The sequence below is a fragment of the Poecilia latipinna genome, unplaced genomic scaffold, assembly GCF_001443285.1.
Source record: "Poecilia latipinna isolate Pla-1442-1.1 unplaced genomic scaffold, P_latipinna-1.0 Scaffold30, whole genome shotgun sequence".
Lineage (NCBI taxonomy): Eukaryota > Metazoa > Chordata > Actinopteri > Cyprinodontiformes > Poeciliidae > Poecilia > Poecilia latipinna.
In genome coordinates, this window is record NW_015112646.1 from 116,573 (window position 1) to 140,295 (window position 23,723).

Consider the following 23,723-nt stretch of genomic DNA (forward strand, 5'->3'; position numbering starts at 1 on the left):
AATCACTTGGAAAGCCCACAATTAGGCTAACGATAAAAATCAAAATAAGAGTGTAAAAAAAAAAAAAAAAGTCTCAAGTTTCCCTCTTTATCAAAGAAAAAAAGTTTGGATATGTTTGAGCATTTCAGTTTTTCTTATTCCCTTTAGACAAAAAAAAAAAAAGTTTCTTACTACTAATCAGTGACCTAGTGAGACCTGACTGCAGGAATGCTACAGATGAGGCTGCTGATTTCTCACGTCTTCCTATACACCATCCCTTTGTGTTTCTGCTCTAATTTGTTTGTGCTGATGTTTGTTCAGGCTCAACAACATATTAGCTCGAGATTAAACGTTACGATAAAGCTTAAGTATTTATTGAAGTGTTTAGAGATTAACATTGACACATCACCAGAGCATCTCTCGTGTAAATGTGATGCAGCAAAACGTACACCATCGCTTAAATCAGTGACTTGACAGAACATTTTCACCAGATTTTCTTCACAGACTGAATATTCCTTCAGAGTTGTTGCAAACTCTGACAACACAGCACATTCATCCGGTCTGCCGGCGCATTTCTTTTCTGTGATTATAACAGATATTGTTTTCCTCTGTTGCTCATTCATACTTTTTTTTTTGTTTTGTTTTTCTACAAATTTCCCGGCAGTAAGTGTGTGGAAACACATTTTCAAGTATTATACCGGCTCACTTATTTTCAATATGTTGTGATGGTTCAGTTCACAGCTTAAAGAAGAGGTTAATTTTTCACGCTTCGTAAACTCGGCTTACGTACACATTCATAACCTGCGAGATAGACGCAGTGTGGGTTTGTAATGTTGAGTAGCTATTCTTTTTTTGTGTGTGTGTTTGGATTTCTTTAATTGCGTTCAGTCACATCAGTTTTACATCAGACGAGTGTTTGTCTCGAGAGGAAGATTAGGTTTAAGTGGGTTAAATCTTTCTCAAAATAATGTCTGAACATGAAGCAAGTGAAAATAATCACAGCGAAAGCATATATTTTACTAACAACACCTTTAGTCTCATTGCATTCCTTTATTCTTTTCATTCAGCCACTGCTAATAAATAGCACTCGATTCTCGATGGTGGGTTTGATATTCTTTACATTATTTTCTCATAATGCAGTGAAAGTTTTATTCTAAAATATACAACCTTTAATGTGTTTGGTAAATCAGGTGCATATTTATTTCTGGTGTTTGAAGTTCACCCAGTTTAGATCCATTTTTAATATAGCAAAAGTGAGCCACCTACAAAAATGTATTTTTTATTTTTTTTTTTTTTTAAACTTACAGATTGACTCCACTATTTTCATACAACTGTATCAGGTATGGTTATCCGCGTAATCTATTTATACAAATAAATAGTTCAAATGTAATGCAAAGTCACAGCTTTATTGAGTCACTTAGAGATGATTTTGGGTGATTATGAGTAAAATGTATTCTTTAAAAAAATGTAAAGTTTTCCTCCGAAAATATCCAGACTAATGCAGAGCCAATGCTCTGTTGAGTCGTGCGTTCCTTTAGTTCTCAATAGCGATGAACTGTTTAAGTGGCCTAGTAAGAACATTAAACAATACTGCTTTAGAAATGACTCTGAACCCTTATTTTTTTTAAAAGTATTTTTTATGAGGTTTAGTTCTGAGGTTTTAAAATGAACTTCCTCTGAAACCTTCAACTTGTCTGTCAGATCCCAACCCAAGTAACTGAAGGGAAATGCACCCTTTTAACGTTGCTTCCTCTCACATCCAACTATTTTATATGTAGCTCCCAACGATGTAGAAACTAGTCACATTGAATCATTGGCATCTAAACTTCCTACTTTCTTAACGATCTGTGTTTTGGAGAGTAAATAGTTCAGCTGCATTCCATATATTGCGCTTTAGGCACCTTCTAAAGCCAAGGAGACCAGAGTTTAGGCAAGTTCATTAATTCTTGGCCGAACGTTGGGGACAATTCCCTTTTACCCCAAATAGGAGATTGGCTGCTGGGTTGATGAGGGTTGAAGTAAGAGGATTTTTTTCCCCTGTGTTGTTTATATGCACTCATGTAGCCAAGGTTTTGATAAGTTTGCTTGGTTTCTTAACCTCGCGTCTCAGTTTTCCAAAGCAGTATAGCCCGGGGGTTTGAATGTGAAGAGAGCTGAGAAGAGGTTTCCTCCTGGGTTAGTGAAAGCCACAGTGTTTAGGCATCAGCTTTTGCCACTGACTTTGATTAATCCTTCATGGCCCAAGAACTGAAAAGGAAAAGCTGGGGGTGCAAGCCGGACCATCTGGAAACCTTCATAAACATGCCTGTCTCTCCACGCTCTCCAAAGGATTCTAGGAAAATCGTAAAAGTGAAAAGAGAGGTCCCTTTTGCACGTTTCTTTTTTTTTTCTTTTCTTCTTCCTTCTCCTGAGGCACCCTCTGCATATGCAGCAAACAGAAAACTGCTTGCACCGAATCATAGCCCTGAACTGCACCTCACAGTCCAGCCCATTTATCCAGAATTGTGTAATGAAATCAGTTTTCAGTTTGGCCCGACTACGGTGCAAAGCTATACACATGTTCTGCTAATTCATGACAAATGTTGATAATTTTCTTCAGCTTTGCTTAATCTGTTTTACTTCTGTGGCGCGCCGTTGAAGAGAAACGCATCTCAAAGCATGAGACAGAATCGGAATCTGCGTAGGGCGAACGTCAAGGCGGTTATTTAAACACTGCTGGACCAGCATCCATCTGGACTTTGTTACGGCTTTTTTTTTTTACTATTGCTCCTAAAAGCAATGTTGTCAAGATAAAACATATAAATCATGTCTCTGATTCAGGAGTAAATCACAGTCGCAAGAGAAACAGTCCACAGGCCTTCATTCAAGACATTCGGCTTCGTGCTGCAAAAACACACAGATGCGAGATCCAGTAAATCTCCATCACAATTAAAACATAAAAACAAAAGTCCTTGTTGGGCTGTGAAAACCAGACAGAAGAACGTTATAAATGTCACAAGTACAGGATATTAATCATATAAATAAAGAGGGTGATGGTACCTGTAATCTCTGTCACCCGTACATGCTTTTCCACAACTCACTTTTATGAACCGGGAAAAAAATAAATAAAAAATCAGATTGTCCCCTCCCTTCAGACTCGCACACCCTTCACCTCCCTTCACCTCCTTACTTCTTGGCAGAGAATGTCTGACATGTCTCCTGTTACAGCTCGGACCAGGATCTTTCAACTTAGGTTCAGTTCAAGCTGCAAGCATTCTTGCTGCACTTTTGCATGCTGCAAGTTCTTTTATGCTATTGCGCAAAGGCTGTCTTCTCTAAATGGACTTAATACAGTGGACCTGATAAGTTGGCAGCACAAAAGACCAAAGTGGGAAGTGTGCCTTTGGTTGAATATAAAGTCGCTGACAGCTGGGTCTGATGTGGTTGCAGAGGATGTGCAGAGAGTTTTAGATGCAAGTTTGTGGGCTTAAGTTCTGCGGTTTAAACAAAGTGCATGAAAGAAAGGGGGTAAAAAATGACTCCGTTTATCCAGCTCAACACAAATTAAACATGAAACAAAGCAAAAGATGAAGCAGAAGTTACATGAAGGCTCTTTGTGCTTTAGATATTAGCGAGCACTGACATTTTTATGTAGCAATATGAACGCTGACGCATAAAACATGTTTTTATTTCCAGATTCGGAATTACAACTAATGTTGACAGAAGCTGAGACCGAGATAAAGCTGTCGCCAAAGTAAGATTAATAATAAAAAAAACAGTAACAAATAAAAAGGTAGTCTAAAAGAAAGCGCAAGATACAGACTGAATGCTTGGAAGACGACGGAAGAGAAAAGATGGTGTGTTGACACGATCAGAAGGAAAATATCAAAGCGTGCCAAAACTAACAAAAACCAAATAGCGAACGTAGAGTAACTTAAACCACACCCAATCAATAGCTGCATCCAGCATCTGTGCCTTCAAGCGAGGGAGATTTCATGTCAAATAACCAGAGGAATTAAATTACTATTTACTCTCGGTGTGATGCACGAAAAAAAAAAACAAAAAAAAACCTTTATGAATAAGAGTTCCTTCAAAGCTTCTTTCCAATAGAAAATTATCCACAATTCAAACGCCTCTGAAATGAAAACAGGAATGTTTAGAAAATGAACAAAATGGAGCCTGCCCGCAACATTAATCTACCACCCACTCGTCAGTAAGACCACCACAACCAGTGCGTCTTCTTTTATATTCTTGTCTCCTATTGCCATTTTTCAGTCACATAGCTGATATGCCTGGTCTTGTCTGCCTCAATCGTCTTAGCGCTGAAGTGAAATCAAAGAGCAACCCAGTGTGTGATTGCACAACAGCTGTTCAGGCACTGCAAGGAAGCAAAGTGAGTCTTTGGCAGGGCGGGAAATGGCACGACACACACACACACACAAGCGTGGCCGGGCGCTGTCGGACACCAGTTTGAGTGAAATAGGCAACTAATGGCCAAACTGTGTTTTCTGCAGCTCAGTTCCAGGCAGGTTTGCTCTCTGCTTGGTCTTTTCTGTTGTTCAAAATATTTGCCACATGTTAAATATTGAAATATAAAAAAAATAACACACACACAAAAAAAAAAATACAACCTTGAATCTTTTTTTGGTTGAGAAATAAAGCTTCCGAGCAAGAAGTCTAAGAAGAGTGTTTCAAATCTTTTGGGAAAGATTTGAAACACTAACTCACCGATGTGGAAAGGTAAAATCTAGACTGACCACTGACCTCGAGGCCCATCCTCGAAATTTGCCAACATCTTTGGTCAAAGCCCCCGACAGGCAGAGCTTCTGATAGTTATGTCAACAAAGTAGATTTGCGGCCATAAGGTGACACATTTGAACTTAAAGGCCAAATGGGAAGTTGTGTGGAAATTCCTTCAGCATGTGTAGAATACAATGTGTCACTCAGCAAGATGAGGATGTTTTTGCCTCCACACTTTTCGTTTTAAGTCTTAAGCAAGGTTAACTGAAGGTGACTCAAGTAAAAAGTAACAGGCGAAGTGGACACGTTTGTTGGAGCTTCGCACTGGTCAAAATAAAATTACACACTGCAGCTTTGGTCAACTCATTTTTCAGTATTCAGTCTTCTTGCTCATACGAGGTAATGTGTTGCTAAAGAGAAGCCTTGATGATGAGGACAAAATGACAAAATGTCTCAACCTATAAGCAGATTTCTGACATCTCTGTAAAGACTATAAAAATGTAAAATGAATTTCGATTTTTAATTAAAACTTTTCTTGCATTTATTTTAAAAAAAAAAGGCTTGTCAAAAATATTTACACACTTGCCAAAAATCAAACACCAGAGCTTTATTGGGGTTGCAGCAATGAAACTGTTAGTATTTTCACGAGTTGTCTGTGGTGGGTCTAGCTGGGTCGCTCGAAAATATTACCTCCTGTCAGTAGCCTGTAAATATGTCGATAACATTAAAACTTCACTTTAAATCCGGATATCAACTATCAGTAATTTTGGAGTTAATTATAAATGGGGAATGCCAGTTTATTTGCAAGATGCTCTTTTCACTGAGGAGAAGTAGATTTAGTGAGCTAAAAGGAAACCCTTTAACCCCTACTCCAAATTTGGGTCTCATACTCACAGTTATTGTAATGGCCAGCTGTTCAGACCAAAGATTTTCCCACTGCTATTCCCCGAAAGCCAAAAAGCACTCAGCCTATTTGTACATAGCCTATGTGTATTTCCATCTACGCGTGTGCATGTGTGTGTGCGCGCGCGAGTGTGTGAGTACAGCCCTCTTATGCCTATAAACACACTAGCATACACACACCACCCACACTTGTCTTACACCCTAAAAACAGGCCATGTAGCAAGGGTATTTGTTAGGCTTTCGGGCCTCTGTGTACTACACGTCGACTTCACCGTGAGTGTATCACAGTTTCATCCACAAGTGGTGCCTTAACACTTAAACGTGGATGGCGTAAACTTACAGGTACCCACTAGTCATACAAAATCCTGCTCACCCTCACAAACATGATGTGACGATGAGTACAGGTGCCAAATCACCAACGAACGGAAACGGCGTGATGGATTAATGGGAGGTTTAGGATAACAGACATCTGTGGCAACTCAACTACAACACTGAACTGCTGAGCTTGAAGCAATGGAATGGTAAGTATATGTTCCCCTGGCGCACAAAGAAAACGTTAAAAAGCACAAAGACACCTAGAATTAGTCACGGCCCCGTTCTGAAAAATGCAAGGTAACAGGAGGAGCCTCGATTTTGTTTGATGTGAGTGAACAATAGTTTTCTGGCAAGCCCCTTTTCAATGTTCTTGCTCTGTTCACAAAACATCCAAGCAACTGCGAATTATTACGGCCTCAGTACAAACAAGCCTTTATGATGCAACGAAACATTTTAGGCCATAATTCTCCTCTTTGAAAACAGTAACAAACACGGCTGTGTTTGTTAGTTATTTGGCAAGTTAAAACAGGACCCAGAGCACAGCCAGCCGCAGCTGGGGTCACCAGCAGCGAGAAGACCACCAGGACAGCTGAGAGGGGGCTGAGAGGGATTTTTTTTATTATGCTATCAAATTAAGGCCCTGATACATTCTGTCCAGGAGTGCTGGAAGGGTTAACAAAGCCCCTGCACACAGCGAAAACCTTGTGTCACCTCCTGCTCACATCACTCAGCTTTTCAAGTGTAACAGCTGCTTCCTCCTGCATTCATAGCCGTATCCTCATCCATTCAAACTGATGGCTTAACTGACCCATGTAACAGACAGAGATTACTGGATATCTTCTGAAATGAGACGTGCTTTGATTATTTATAACATTAGAACGGCAAAATGACCGGATGAGACTAAGCTGAGAGAGAAAACAAAAGTTTCAGGGAGACATTTGGAAGCCGCTTTATTCTATTTGTCCAATTATGCTTCTTTAGCTTATGCAGCATATAAAAGGCTACTACCAGAAGGAGGACACGCCACATTAAAGCGCTTAATTATGTTTTATTAGTCAAACATTACTATTTGTTTCTCAGAGTAAACTGGAAAGCATCAAAGAAGAAGCACAAAAATGGAAAATATTTCAATTCCTTGAAGGAGGTTTAACCCAATTCAGAGTTTGTGAACTCCTGTGTTTGTGTTTCTATTGGGTTATGTTGCAGGTCTATCTATTGTGTTCCACTTAAGCTAGAAGGAACATTATACACAGTAGGAAGAGAAAACACTTTTATATTGTGACCCTTCTACCACCATGTTTTCCCATGAGGATGATGTGAACTTTTAGCTTTCTGCCACTTTTGGATAACTTATGAAAGTAAACAGTTGTGCTGGGTTTTGCTTGAAATATTTAGAGTAGAGGCAGATGAATACATAAACATAAAACAGTGCGTTATTTTTTATCTTTATTTGTAAAAAGAGAAAGAAACTCAAAAACATTTTTCTTTCACTTCGCAGTCTTCGCTGCCTTTGCTGCCCTGTCACAGAAAATCACACTAAAATGCATTAGTTTGACGTAATGTGAAAAAATTTGAAAAAGTTTAATGTGTATGAGAAGTTTTGAAGACTGCATTTTTTTTAAGGTTGAGGTTTAATATCAAGTCACTTTAGTTTAAATCTGTAGCCTGCCAGCTCGGCGATGTTGCTCCAGTGCATGATTGGTACTTATAATACTGGAGGTGTTCATCTGCTCAAAACATAAAATTTTTCCACTTACTCTCGATCCTCCCACACTTCTGGAAACTGCCCAGATTTCCAGAAAGGTCCAAACGGTAAACAAAAACAAACGCCGGCGTGGGTGAAACGGCTGGATTTGAGTATCTCGAGAGAGGGAACAAAAAAAAAAGGGCTTGAACTCTGATAAGTGCAAACTGTCATGACTCTATCGGAAACAAAACACCCTCGGCCAGTCAGCTGATGCTAGGGACGATATCTTTGACGCAGCTTGCTTTGGTAATCACAGAAAACTAAATATGGTAAAAAAAAAATGTTCTTTTGGACGTTTGTTATTTTTAGTCCTAAATGCTCAGATTATGATCAGTTCCATTCATTTCTATTTATTCAACAAAGTAAGGATAATCAGGAGGATTCTAAAGGTAAAGTGACCCATGTAAAAACAATCTTTTTGTTGCAATGTTGTCGGTTAGACTACAACATCTCTCCTGGACCGGATTCTGCCTCTGTGCATAGACTAAAACTGAAAAAGACCTAGGATTCTGGCACAAACAGGAATTCTTATCCAGAACTCAAGAGTTAGGATTATTTGGAAAAAGTGGGTATGACTAATAGCACGGCAGCTTCGTCCACAGAGCCTGACGAGGTGTCCTCTGGTGGGCTGTAAATACAAATCATTTGGCAGATGCAAAGAGCTGCTCTTCTTAAATATAGGCGGTCCAGCTGCTGCTGCTGCTGCTTCTTCTTCTTCTTACACACAGCGATCAATACAATTGACTGGCTTACGACAAGGCCACAACTAACATCCTTTAGCGTCACTGGAGTTGAGTTTATCTTGTTGTTTGCGTGGTACAAGTGAGTAAGTTTCGTTTTACGCACGCAGGCTAAAGGGTGACATAGTAGGTACGAAGGAAGTTGTTGTTTATCCTAGTCAAAGTGCTTACAGTTTCGCTTACGTAAAACAGATCTTCAGATTTACTGGAAGAAAACAGGAAAAAAAATTCAGTTTTGGTTTTGCTTGATGACAAAAGTTATTCCTGTATTTGGTTGTAATCATGTTACATAAAAACATTCCAGAATCTCAACAATAAACCAGCGAATAAAGTTCAAATATTACTGACGTGTGACGCTATATGACACAGTGAGCTTGCCAAATAAACCAAACTGCGGCGTGGAAAAGACGCTAAAGAGCTTCCTTCCAGTCAACCGTAAAACTATTAAGACATTGTGAATTAGTTAATCATTACTTCAGGACGCAGAGGGAAAACATACATGTGCACATCTATGTGTGTATGTGACTGGGGGTAAAGAGGAGGGTCCCGGTGCGTGCAAATTGTTTCTAGTGGGCCTCAGCATGACTACTGAGGTTGGAGCAATCATATGTTCAGCTGTGATTTCCATCAACACATTCCTGGACGCTCACACAGCCTCTCTGTGGAGCTGTGTGCAGCACCCCCCAAGGATGTGACCTGCAGCCTGCAGACACATGGCTGCCTCGCAAGCGCTTATCACAACACGGCGGCCTGCAGGATAAATGGAGGCCTTAATCTGAAGCCACGTGGAAACAAGCAAACTCTGACTGCTGCTGCCTCTCAAAGCTGGCCCTGTAGAAAACAGTTGATGATATACTACACCGCGCTGCAGAGGGCCAGCAGGTCTCACCATGCCAGACTGATTACAGGGTAGAGGTCAGACCACATGGACAACAAATGGTCCCCGGGCGTCTACACTGGGGGTCGTGGATGAAGTTTAAGCCAGCACTTGCTAAATGGCAGCAATTGTTACTGAGATGTCTGGAGAGGACAAACAACGTTCCATTTACCTGAAAGGAAATTTCTAATGTACTCTGACAACAGCATATGGTGTTTCACGGTTTAATGAAAGAAACTTTAAAGAAAAGCGATTCAATCTTTAGAGAGCTTAAATGTTGAAAGGTTGTCAGACCTGAGTTTTGTCTTGTTTCAGTAGTTCAAAGATTTCAAACTAAAATGCTACCTATTCAAGAGATGTATTGCTACACTTTCAAAAATCTACACTTCCCCAACATTTGAGTATCACGTTTAGTTAGAAGTTTAAAGTTGGTGTGGTAACTAGACTGACACATTTTGCAGTGGGAGGGACTTTTGAGGACTTCCCCGGGTCTCTGAATGTGAGTTCTTGTGAAATATGAAAGAAATGTGTCCTTGCGACCTTGAGTGAAAGAACAAATTTCTTCCTTTTTGCAAAATCCTTAAAATCACAACTGGAGAAAAGAAAATTTGAACCAATATCAAACTGTAAAAGTATACTATTACACTTCTCAAAGATTATTTAGTTCTACTGTTTGGGATCGCAACAAATAGCAATTTGAAAAATAACATCAAAGACCTTTAGTAGATAGAAAATAAACTTCCTACTTTAAAATAACAGTTTATTTTACTTGCTGTTAGTCTTCTACCTCTTAGAGGATGTGTTCAATTTTCTACAAACTCACTAAAACACGACATCTAAACTACTGGTGGGGAACTACTGATAATAATAAGGGACCTCATTTCAAATGAATAAACAAGGTTTCCTCCAATGTATTATAAACCTGGCGGGTCACCAGGCTGAACTTGGCCCTGCCAGGCTAAGCATCGCTGGTTTTTATGAAAAAGAAAAAAAAAAAGAATAATTGCTTAAAATAGCTTATTTTATAGACCAGTGACCCCAGATTGCATGCGTCTTTGCTTTGGCCAAGTTTAAAAGCAATCAGTGATAACTGTAACTTACTGAGATGAATTAGTGAACAAACAGAGCTCAAACTCAAAGACTAAACTCGCAGCATTAGGCTTTCACCAATGCTGTGAGTTTAACAACAATTAATCTAACTACAAAAAAATACATTCTTTACACTTTCACAAAGATATTTTGTGAGATCTTAAATTTAAATTCTTTTAATTCATCTATGCTGAAATCATTAGATTAAATTTAACAGTGTTGACATTCTCAGTAAACAAATGTTAAAATTCTATATATGTGGTTTGTGTTAAAATGTTAGCACTTGTGGGGCCCCTGAAGGTCTGGGGGGCCTAAATCAGCTACTTAGTTCACATATGCAGTGGGTCTGTTACAAATGTGAACAGTATTAGATCCACTAGCCTACTGGGAGTCAACAATGACTTCCAGCAACGTATAATTACCAATTCACATTTTACATTTAATGTCAACTTAACATGTTTTAATACAAAAACACAGTGGACTGCCCACTGGGGAAAATCCGGAATAAATGCAACCAAAACTGTACCTTTAAATATGAAACACACACACACAAAAAGAGAGAAACTCAAACCCTTATCTCAGCCATCTGTGTAAAATATTCAGTAACTGGCACTTAATCACTGTATGTTTCTCTTCCTCTCTTTCAACAGAGAGGCATGAGCAAAATCCCCACACAAGTCCAATCAATCAATATTATTGGCAAACTCCATCCGCTGGCATGAAGCCACTGCATACTGCATGCCTTCAAATGCTGAGATGGGGTTCGCTCTGAGGAAAACTGGCATGTTTTTCTTGTCCGAGGCAGACTTGGTTACATTTGTCTTGCTGCACAAATATTGTTACAGTGGCCAGCTGTAAAGTGTTGTATCAGTGAAAACGTCTTATATGTTTTTTTTTAGTTAGAAGCTTCTGCACCAAATCCAACTATCACTTTCACTTTTGGGAATTTTTTTTTAAGGCAACTGAGATGTCATCACCCTTCAGAGCTACTCAGACACGCTGATAAATTTTTTTTTGCCATGTTCACCGTGCCAGACGCGTATTGTTTTACCGCCTAATACCTTTGCAAAAATCTATGGACATATATTTCTATGATAACTATCAAATATGGAAGTGAAAACGCACACAAATGCTAGTCTGAGGAAGTCTGTGCATTCTGCAGAAGTAGGATGTGGTGGCCTGAATTCGCCATGTGGTGGAGCTGAGTGCTGGTGTCAGGCAGCATGCAGGCACAGCCATGTGCTACACTGTAGGTAACGCTGCGAGTCGAACTGGTGCTGCTGCACCAAGGTGCTTTAAAATTTATCTGTGATCTCTTTTTATTTATTTTTTTTTTTTTATTGAGAAAAAAAAAAACACAAAAAAAAATTTTTTTTTTGCTCAGGTTTGGCTAAAACACACATCACACTCTGAAAAGAGGTACACTGTTGCACCCTAATGCAGACATCAGATACAGCAGAAAGAAAATCTTGCAACCGCTAACTGCACTGTAACACATCTTCCTCCTCTTCACCCTTTTTTTTTCTTGCTCTGCTATTCTCCTTCCACAAGTAATAAATATCTCTCTTGCTCTTACTAATAGCTTTGTCTGTTTTCTGTCATGCATTCCCTCGTTTTACATGTTTTCCCCCTCCCTTTATCCACGCTCTGTTCTTCTTCTTCTTCTTTTGCTCCCCCTGTCCATCTACATCTGCACCCCCCTCCCTCCTTTCGCTCTCCCTCACTTGAAGGCACACATACACAGATAATACTGCAGCTACATGCTGCTTTGGCAACATACTGCAGCAGGAAAGCGCGCTCCACTGCAGCCCTTTAACACAACAGCCGGTTCTCTCCTGACCCAAAAGGATGGAAAGAAACTCCCTTAATCAATTACGTGTCGTCTATAATAAATCAATGCTTTTAGCTTCCAACAGACCTTTCTTTGATCAAATTTGCTTTAACGGCAATGTGTCATTTTCCCTAAACAACTGCCCCAAGCCTCGCAACCACATGTTGTAATCGCAGCGACATTCCTCTTTTGAAGAAATACAATATTTAGCCACAACGTTGTGAAAGCAGACAGTGAAAAAGAAATGTTTTGTTACAGTAGAACCACAGATAAGTTTAGGCACATTGTGGACATTTTGTCCGTGAAGATGATATGCTGAAAGCAGAAAAAAAAAAATGGCTAAGGATTACAGGGGAGACTTTTGCAACAGCCAAAATTTGATGCCTAAAGAGCTGAGTCATAGCATCTCAACATCTGCAGCTGTTGTGGGATGTTTCCGGCCTGCGAAGGCCTGGGCTTACCTAAAGCCATCGAAAGAAGAAGATTTTTATTCAAGAAATGAAAGCTGGCAACAGGCTGAACAAAGCCTCCATTGGCCCACGTTGTTGTACTCAGTAGCATAGCTAATGTAAATGAAGTACTGAAAAAGTTCATGCTACAGTGCCGTACAAACGTACTTAAGTATCTCATATTACAACCAGAAATGTCAGTGCGTTTTAACGAGATTTTATGTGACAGACTAACACAAAGTAGATCACTTAGGTGATGCAAGGTTTAAAGTGTTGTCCATTTGTATTCACCTCCCCAAGTCAACGCCTTGTAATATCGCCGCATGTGTAGCTGCATTTCATTTAGGTACGTCTCCGCCTGTTTCATACATCTAGAAACAGAAATTACATTGAATGGAGAGTCCTGTTGTTGTACATTGTAATTTTTTGCACAGATTCTCAGTGGGATTTAAATGCAGACCTTGACTGGGCCACTAATAGGCATGAATACGGTCGACTCGACACCTTGGGTTACTGTTTAGTCATCTACCAGAACATTATCACTAATCAGTTTGCTGCATTCCTTTGTCTTCTTGATGGCAAAATTGAAGTTATCTAATTTATCAATGAGATAACTTCTGATTTCATTAGGCTACGCTGGATTTACTCCAATTTAAGGAAATCGGGCTAAACGGGAGCTGGAGACGAATACAAAGCTTCAGAGGATTAATGGAGTCCTCGTCTCATCGAGTCAGTGATGCTTAAAAGTCAAAAAGCGAGCCTGTCTTAATATTTGCTGGGTAGTTATAATGTTATGGATAATTAACGTACATCTCCTCAGCAAAGTCTTCAGACCTGCCTATAGACATGTCTCCCCCGATTCGCCCCGTCTTGCCTTCTTCCCTGAAGCATGACAGAAGTGGGCGTGTTGTCGGAGTACAATGGGATGTTTTTAAGGAACGGTGAACCGACACATCCACACGTACACAAACAAACCAAACCGTGACATACAACCAGTGATCTCGGGCGCACTACAGGAAGGACAGCTCTGCCGCCGTTGAGCGACGTCCATGCTGACAGATGGAAAAGCACAGGGATGCTTTCACACAAAGATATGCTGTAGATGGTGAACAAGAAAGATGAAATATATTTTTTTTCTCTGTTTTGGCGTCTGCTCTACCAGTTGCCAGCTCTTGTTTATCATACATTGCGCTACACGTAAGGATATCCTGTTCGACTTGTTTTAAATCGTCTGCACTGCAAGTGAAAACACCGCAAAAACACCGCTCCATAATGCTGCTCTGTCATGTTTTCTCCATTATGGCTACTGTGGGAATAAGCCCACATCCTCACTGCTTTGTAATTTTAGATTTTCTGTGATATTTCTGCATCGCCAGGATTTCAGCCTGCTAAGGTCATCATATATAGAGTTTCATGGGCCACCAATCACATGTTCTTGAGCTTTCACTCAATATGAAGACAAGCAGGTGCTGCCACCAGGGATCCTCCAACCTCTGAGGCTTCAGAGCATGATCCAACCCATTTTGTTTTAATTGCCAATAAACATGGTTGTTGTGCAGTTACTTACCTGTATGACATTAAGATTTAATAAATGTCAGCACAGTATGTCTTAGAAGGATGCATAAATATTGCATTGATTTGGAGAAAGAGAAATAAGACACCGTGTCTGGACAAAGCTGAGTGTCGCACTGTACGCATAAAGTAGGAGTCACATGATCCGCTCATAAAACTCAGCTAAAGCTTTTTAGATGTCAGAGAAATAAAAGAGGCAATCTGCGGTCAATTTAAAAACACAAGATGGATGGCTTCTTTTCTGCAAAAATTGTTTGCTGGATATCAAGCCTTCTCTGTTTTTCCCAAACACAATGGGCGCTTTTCTTTCTCTGAGAAGAGCAGCTATACTCTAATAATGCAGCTCAAGCATAAGACTGCAAACGCTAAACAAAAGCTCTAAAACGGTGGCCTTGACTAATGTAAAGAAAGAAGGGGGAGTGAATATTGTGCCTGAAAGTGATTACAAGGACACTAAGTGTAACTCAAGAGCCCCCGGTCACTTTACATCTTTTTTTCAGCAGCTATATCTCTAGGTGTGTGGGATGTCAACCAAAGTCAGCCAAAGACTTGGATGTGTAATACTGGGATTTTATGTAATATATCAATAATATGTAATACATAACCATGCCTGTAGGTCAAAAAGTTCAGTTTTAGACGACACCTTCTTCCAGATGTTTGCTGTGTCTTCTACATGGCTTTACCCAAACTACAAATTTCTTTCCGACCCATCTTGTGTTCCTTGGTCTTCACTAATGTTTTCTAACAAACCACTTATCCCTTCAGAGAAAATTTATTTACACCGACATTAAACCACAGTCGGAAGGCGTCCAAAAGCTTGATTGCATGCGCAATTTGTTGCATGGGAATTCTTCAGTGGTAACAAAGTAAACAAGTCTGAATGAAATTGTTTACCACATATTTTAGATTTGACAATTTTGTTTTAACTTCATAATTATGCACGTCAGAGAAAATCCCATTAAAACGCAGTAAAGTCTGTAGTTATAAAATGAATAAATATGGATATTTTCTAAGGCAATGTGGATATTCTGTGCATTTCCCAGAACATGTACAGATACGTTTTCATCTTGCGCAGAAAGTTCAATGCAGCATCTTTTTTGAACAGTCTGTATCCAATACCCATCATGTTCTTTCTTGATAAGAAGCAGATGAAGATCTATAGGTGAGACTCCTTCAACTCTTATGTTTGTTTTGGGCCAATCCACATAAAAATAAAAGCTACCAAGAGCAGCCTTGAACTTTCCCGACACTTCTTGGACCAAAGGCAAACTCACCACCTCACCAAATGGAAGCAGCTGTTATCAAAACTCTTTCATCTGCTGCAGCGCTTTGCGAAAATCTGTAACTCACAGACATCAATCTCGACCAAACAATCCCATTAACTTCTATCCCATACTCCTTTTTGAAACTTCCCATTTTAATTAGTTGGTATTCTTGTTTGAAACAGACAAACCTTCCGATACATTTCACTGTTGCTCACTGCCAACTATAATGCGCCTTTCCACTGAATAGTAGGCCAAAACCACATGTGTGGACAGTTGCTCTCCATGCCTGTTACTATCCCTTCATGCCTGTTTGAGAGGACTCTGTCAGATCTCTCAATTGGCAAGAGAACAGTCGCAACAACAACAACAACAACGCCAGCGCATCTGCACTGCTCTGCCTGTTGCTCGGGAGTCGGTACTCACTGCTTTGTACGTTGACGGTGCCAGTGGAGTTGTCCTTCCCCAGTGTGTTCTCCACCACACATGTGTAATTCCCAGAATCCTCCAGTTTCGCTCTGCTGATCTGGACTTTGGAGGATTTCCTGCGGGTGACAACACTTGCACAGCTGAGTCAGGGGAATCAGGGCAGGGAGGAAAAGAAAAAAAAAAAAAAAGGTATGGAAATACAACAAGTGGGAACACACAAAGAGGCCGAAGAGCGATCATGGCACACGCTCATTTCTAATTTCTGATGCTTCTGTATGGCATCCAGGTTACCTAACATGTTCCTTTGCAGCTTAACTTATTTACATTTCTACTATCAATAAAGACTTTGCTATTATATTGTCAACGTAAGCTCTTATTTTGGGTATTTTCTCCTCAAAGTGAGTATGTTTAACTTCAGCTCACCATTAGCCACTTTGTCAAAAAGGAGAAATTACAGGATTTAAGCACAATGAAAAGCTGTCTTTCTTTCTTTATCTTTATGCTAAATGCTTTGAGCTGCTTCTCTTAGTTATGTAAGCTTATTACAAAAAAGATGCTGGCGACAGTAACATTATATGGCCTCTACACTAATTTAAGTCTTGGTAAGACTTCTTTGTACGAGCTAATTAAACTAGTTACTCAGCCTTTAACTAACTGCAAAATGTTGTCTGAAAGACATAGTTCAGGATTGTTGAAGTGAGGTTAAGTCATAATCCTCGGAGTAGGTCCTAACATCCTTTAGCGCATAACTGGCCTGGTGTTCTTTATTTTGTATAAATCCAGATTAGTTAGTTTTAAAGAATGAAGCTAACAGCTAATCAAAAAGGGGTCAAACTAATTATCTGAATCTAAAGACTTATCTAAGAGGCTGAGTCTGAAGTGAATGGCTAGTCCAAGAGAGGCTAAGCAAAGCTAATGGATTCAAGCTAATGGTTGGCCTAGGAGGAACCAAGAGCAAAGACAACAACGAGTGTTTTAAAAATAACGCTCCAATCTCAAAAACCTCTTAGCCGTTTATGAGAACACTATTTTGCAAACGCTGTTGTCACACTTATTTCTATTTACATAGAAGCTGAAAGTTTTTTTAATCGGAAATGGACGTAGGTGGTGGTGCAACACCACTGGTGTATAAACAGAAGCTATGAACGAAAAATATGCAGGTTACTGTAGATTAAACTGTGGTGTAAAAAGTGAAATATCACAGTCTATGGGCTGTTGTATTGATTCTTTCATTGTCTAAGTTCTTCACTAGATGGTGGCCGACTACAAGAAGATCATTTGTAGACAATGCACAACATTCTTGACAGTGTTTGGCTTACGTGAAAACGATTCTTTGTACTCACTTGTTGGGCTTGGTCTTGACTTTTCGACTATCCGTCAGCTCATTACCATCTTTAAACCATCTGTACTTTGGGGCAGGCTTTCCTGTGGCCTCACACTTCACTGTAAGCTTGTTTCCCTCATCAACGACGATGGGATTCTTGATTGGTTTTATCTTTGGAGCAGCAACTAAGATGGAATAAAAAGAAGAAAAAGAAAACCTCAGTGTTAATGCAATGTAACAAAAGGAAAACATATTTCTGGTTTAAGCATCATGGTTTGCTACAAAATGAGACGGGGGAGAGAGGAGAAACAGGAGCTGAGCCAGTAACCCCTCTTAATGGAGTGAGCCAACAGCTCTCTCAGGTGACCTCCAGATGTGGTCACTGGAGACATCATCAACTTCGCCTTGGACTAATAAACATGCTCATATTCACTCTGGCTTTGCTGCTACAAAAACACCTGAGGCAGTATTTAGCAAACATCCACCAGCTGAGGAGGGAGAATATGCAACCACAAATATCACGCACAATTAAAGTCAATCTGGAAATAAGAAAAGTTATAACATTGTAAAACTGGCCTGTTGTGTTTGTGAGAGCGAAAAGAAAACACGCTAAATCATAACACTCATTCTGTGCTTTCGTTCTATGATAACCATATTTGTGATGATCGCACAACATAAATCATGAAATACGTACAAAGGACACAGCAACATGTCAGCAGACAGCTGCACACATGTTTAGGTGGGGTAAGAAAAGGGGTGAGCAAGGGTCAGCCCGGGGATGGCCCCAGGTACACACACACACATCCTCCATCGCCTCCAATAACCATGAGTAACATTCACGATTTCATGCACAATCCGCACCGTGCTGTCCTGCAAATTACAGCTGCTCGCTGCAGTTGCCTCCCTGAGACGACGTTTGAATGAAGACGAACAAACCATGACAAGCAAAATGAAGTTCATGCAGGTAACAACTGGGCACGGAAATAGCATTGCACCAAATTTATCCCGTCTTGCCCTCTGTTTTTAAGAGACTGTCCTACTTCACTGACCTATTAAAAGAAGACATGTCCGCGCAGAGCCAAAAAAAGAGGAAAAAAAACAAAAAAAAACAAATCCAATGATGTTGCAGTTTTTAAGACGTTTTGGTGGATTTAGGTTGACAGTTGTGATGGATTTAGGGTAATGTTCAGTTAGCATTCACAGAGGTATTCAGACACTTTTTTCCCCTCCATCAGAGAAAATTTTAAACACTTAAGTGAGTTATGACAAAACAGCCATTATGATAATCTTCTACTGGATTTGAAGAAATCATCAGTTCTCGAGAGGTCACATACCTGGGAGACTTTTGCAAATGTAAATGCCAGGAACTCTTACAACAGTGAACTATTGTGCTTTCCAAAAGTATTTAATCCCCTTATGCTATTCCCATTTTGCCGTGTTGTAACCACAAATATCAACATATTTCATATGACAGACAAACATAATTGCTGAGAGGAAAATGATGCTTGTCTTTCAAATGTTTTGTAGATCGGCATCTGAAAAGTGAGGCTTACATTTGTGTTTAGCCCCCTGAGTAAATACTGACTGAGTTCATTTTATCACATGGATTTGCACTGAAGACTTTGTTTGTTTGGATGGGGTCACTGGGCTGCTGGGAACTTGTCCCTGCAAAAAGGCAAGTATGACCACAGCATCATGCTGCCACCACCATATTTCATAGTGCGGGTGGCATGGTCGCAGTTATACGTTTTACATGTATACCAAACGTTTCCGTTTTGATCTGATCTGACCAGGGCACCTGGATAATACTTTACTGAGTTATTAAAACTTTTCACAAACAGAAATCTGAGAGGTGAGACATTCATAAGTTTTCAACCTTCCTGTGTCAACACTTATAGAACCATCTGTCACTGCAATTAGAGCTGCAACTCTTATGGGTTACATCTTACCAGCTGTGCGTTTTTTGTGTTTAACTCAATCCATATCAACCCAACTCTGACCAGTTTCTCTGCTCCTGCTGAGGAAAAGCAATCCTACAGCATGAAGCTGCCACCACCTCATTTGACTGTGGAGGTGGTGTGTTTATTATGGCAACAGTGTTGCTTTTCCAACACATTTGGCATTCAGAAGTCCTACAAGTAATTATTGAGAGTTCTGATAGTAATTAGTAGAAATAGGGGTAATATCAAAATGTAGAAAAGTTTAAGGAGAATAAAATATTTTGTAAAGCAGTGTATAAGTTTCTAAGTATGTCTCATGTTTTGCATTTAGCACTAATACTAATGAGAGAAGCATCACTTTGCTTTCAGTACCAGAGAAAAGCTCTTTGATTCCTGATAAAAGAAATTACCATGTTATTTGATAATGCAAATAACATGGTCTGCAAAATTCTTAAACCCAGCAAAAGCTTCAAAAAGTATTTGTGTTTAATGTAATTCACAAAGTTTGAAAAGTAATATGCATTAAATCTTTAAATGCAAACCAGCCTGGATATATCCAAGGAAGACTGGTATATTAATGAAGATAGCACATCCTCTGTTTAAAATAGATCAGTTTGCAAATCAAAAAATTCAAAATAGCACGCAGATCAATGAAAACATAGCCATTTTTAGCTTTATAGCGGTCACTTTGTTGCTAAAATTATCCTGTTTTCATTAAGACAAGGGCCTTTTATCTACAAACAGCATGCATCTGGGAAATGTGGCTGATGATATTTGTAGCATTTGGGAAAACAAAGACAAAGAATCTAACAAGGCAGGGAAAAGGCAAGATGTACTTTTGTAATGTAGCACTTTGAAACTTTAATGAGCTTTCGATCTCGAGATAGATATTGGTGGTGCAATTGCTCGAGGAATTGCTTCAAGATTTTGAAGTCCCAAGAGTTTGGAAATATAAAACTCCCATTAATTCAGCAAAGCATAACTGCAGATCTGCTCAAAGTCATAACATTATATGGGCTGAACATATACGACATATTGCCATTTGACATCAAGTCTGCAAGTGCTTCAGGTTTATTGATAGCTAGAAGCGAGGTCTAATACTGAGCCATAAAGATTTTTAGCCGTTTAACAATTTAATGCACTACATGGGAGTTGATGTTAAACAGTGCTCAACGTCCTGTGGTCTACCCTACTGACCCACCCCTAATTTTTACATTACTCTCACCAAAGGAATATACCAGCACTGTATTAGTCGCACTGTAACTGTGTAAGAGCATCTACAAATGTCTGGAGTTTGAAAAGCTTGCAAAAGTCACCGTGTTCTGCAGATATTTAAAACACAGAGAGCAGAACTTAGAAATGCCTGCGTGAGCCGACCCAAGTCTGAGAAACTCAACCTCTGCTTATGATATCTATACACACTGAACTGTGCCAGACTGAACCCGTGCATACTGCCTGAGGAAAGTCTCGTCAGTCAGTGAGCTGCAAGAATGAGGTTGCACCGACTATACGGAAAAGAAAGAAAAATGTCTGGACATGAGTCTGTCCTTGCCAAGAGAATTAGCAAAGATTTGTCCTTGGCAAGAGAAGCAACAGAAACACGGACTCTACTTTTCATCAGTCCAGTTAGCCAGATGTGCTGGAGGGTCTGCTTCATCTGCTCAGCTTTCAGATGCTGATCAGTATCATTAAATTAATCCCCCTTGTACACATATCTAACAAAATAAAAGAATAGGTGAAGGTTTTTAGGTGAAGTTCTGTGGAATTATCAAAATATTCCCCTTCCTTATAGTAGAAAGATGAAAATTGACCCTCATAATAAGTTGTGGAGGGCTAAGAAGTAATCAGACAGATTCTGTATTTTAGCAACTTAACACAACTCAGACTGAAAACGCTCTCTTCCAACAGATGAAAACCATTAACACCAAGATAGCAAGACAGCTTAGATGATGCTTTCATGCTATTTTCTTTCTGGCAATGTGGCCATTTAAAAAAAAAAAAAAAAAAAAACATGTTCCGCAGGTATAAATGTCATGAAATGAAACGGATTTTGTGAAACATCAGGTCTTCGAAGTGCGAGTGCTGGTTTTAATCTCCTCTCAGTTTGAATCAAGCATGAGTATTGGGATCAAGGGTGTGGATTTCACAGTGCTCCACTCTATCAAGACAGGGTATGTTATTTTAGTGGGACGTACCTCTGTTCTCAGATCTGGTTTTCCATATTTAACCAGATTAACACTCCATTAATCCTTAAAATCACTCCAATCTAAATCTGTAAGTAAAATTTACATAGTTAATAAGACTCTAACTTATGCAGCGTCTTCAAAGATGGATCTTAATGATAATTTTATAGGTGTTGTAAACATCTAAAGAAAAGAAAATTGATGGTGACAACTTCACACAATGTCACCTTAAATATGAAGACAACAAACTACATAAAGTCAACCATCTTTAGCATACAAAGCTGTTTAACTGAGACAGCAGTGACAAACGTAATAATAGTTGTAAAAGCAGAATGTAAATATTCATTAATTTAGCAATACATTCTATAGATGTAAACATTTTCTGTTTTTAAACAAATTATCAGATTCTGTCAATTGCTAATCTTCTGCCAATTTGAGGATTTATTCACCGATATCTTCATACTGCAGATAAATGAACAATCCTGGTTAATAATGTCGCAGAACCTCACTCTTAAAATGTCTGAAATAACCTTTAAGGTTTCTGCACTATGCTATGATCAACTCTTGATGAAAACCAGTTGTCAATGTAACCACAAAGTCCTTTTCCATATCCTCAACGAAAAAACTGTGCAGGAGTGATGATAAACCGTGGCCCCAAGAACAGCCTGCTCCTCTCTTTTTGAAGCACAGGGGCAGCTGCAGACATGGACTATAAAAACCCAATTTGAGAATAGAAGCCTATCTGGCGTGTCAACAGCTCATGCCTTGGGTAACAGTTGGAGATCTCAGCCCACATAGCTGTTCAAAAACAAAGTTATTTGATATATTAACAATGCCTTACCCTTATTATCGAGTTAACATTTCTGTTTCATTTCCAGGAGCTTAGGAAAGGAATCTAAGGCATGCCTTTGTGTTTTTCCTTTTCCCCCCCCCATACAAAGTATCCCTGATTACTGCGGTGTTATGTCACCTCGCTGCACGTTGTCAAAAGACAAACCGCATTGCAAGGCAGCCAGAGGTATGCCGTTTGCATGTGGAAATGCTCCTCAGATGCCATACACTAGTTACTGTAACACAACATCTGTTCAAAAAGATCAGTTTAACAGCGTCCAGCCAAATCTGCTTTTACAAAGTGAGGACCTTGTACATTCTTGGGATTGTTTTACCTACCATCCGGAGATCCCCCAAATTACTATCAATCCTGCACTGAAACTTTTCAGCTGTGGACAAATTCAAACAGCAAACCCACTTCTAACCTTTGGAAGTCAAATTGTATTGGATACTTCATTGCCAACACTATCTTAGTTGAGATTTTTGCACGTTTGAGCCAGGTAGACAAGCTTAACAATCAATAAATTGTCTAACTATTCATACATTATCAGACTATACATGCATAATTTCTCTAGTACATTTTTTGTTACATGATGGACAATTGTCCTTCGTGTCTAAAGGACAATTCTAGGTTTTAACAGAGAATGTGAATATATCATGTGTTGAGGGGTTGTAAGGTCTGAACTGTTGCTTGAAAGTCATCGTTCTCAGTCTACAGTTTTAGTTTGTCTCTTTAAAACCCTCCCTGTGTTCAACACCTAACCCATAATGCCAAAGAGAGATGAATCACCCCATAAAAACTGAAAAAGTCAACAGGAAAAGCTAAATAATAATCTCCTTCACTTTGTGATCTCAGATCAAAAAGAGGCCAGCCGAGTTATATTTGTTTATAAGAAGCTGTTTGGAGCCAAAAATCTTGACAAGTCGTGTTGGACGATGTTTAATTTAATCAGACCATTTCACTCGTTGTATTTCAAATAACTATTGACGTGCTGTTTGCAACGGTCCACAGTACTCAAAACATGTCGGCACAAACTTCAGCTGTTAATGAATATGGTTACTTGATGTTTTCAGGGGATAAACATCTTTGTTTGTTTGCACTTGCATGATGCCAATATTACCTCGCTGAAACCTCAGCGGTGTTGAAACAGCCTGCATGAAACTCAGTTTATCAGGCTTTAAACTGAAATCAGATTTAATAATCTACTTCAGTGACTGAAATCCAGGTTCTTCACTTGGAGTATAACTAGGGATGCACCAACATACCATTTTGGTCTGACATTGATATTGCTGTGAAATTGCTGTGATATTGCACAGGAAATTTCACATGGTCAAAAACCAGTCCAAATCTTACTCTGCATCACCAGCACTGTTACACATTTTCCTTATGAGGCCGATACCAATTAGTTCAAATATGACTAACATCGGCCAATCCTAACATTCATGTTTCTATGTTGTGCATTACAAATTTGAATTATAAATTACAGACAGGAAACCACAAAAAGTAACTAAATGTATTAATTTTAACTAACA

At 39.4% G+C, this 23,723-nt stretch overlaps 1 protein-coding gene across 4 annotated transcripts in view; it reads right to left on the minus strand.

The window, feature by feature from the left end:
* Window positions 1–23,723, minus strand: part of nrg2a (neuregulin 2a) — a 91,207-nt gene that overhangs the window by 24,243 nt on the left and 43,241 nt on the right. For all 4 annotated transcript variants that reach the window (XM_015039910.1, XM_015039900.1, XM_015039918.1 and 1 more), the window contains exons 2-3: window positions 17,256–17,421; window positions 15,910–16,028 (exon numbers count right to left, since the gene is read on the minus strand). In XM_015039910.1, the coding sequence (XP_014895396.1) occupies window positions 15,910–16,028; window positions 17,256–17,421 (285 nt within the window). The remainder of the gene's footprint in view (window positions 1–15,909; window positions 16,029–17,255; window positions 17,422–23,723) is intronic.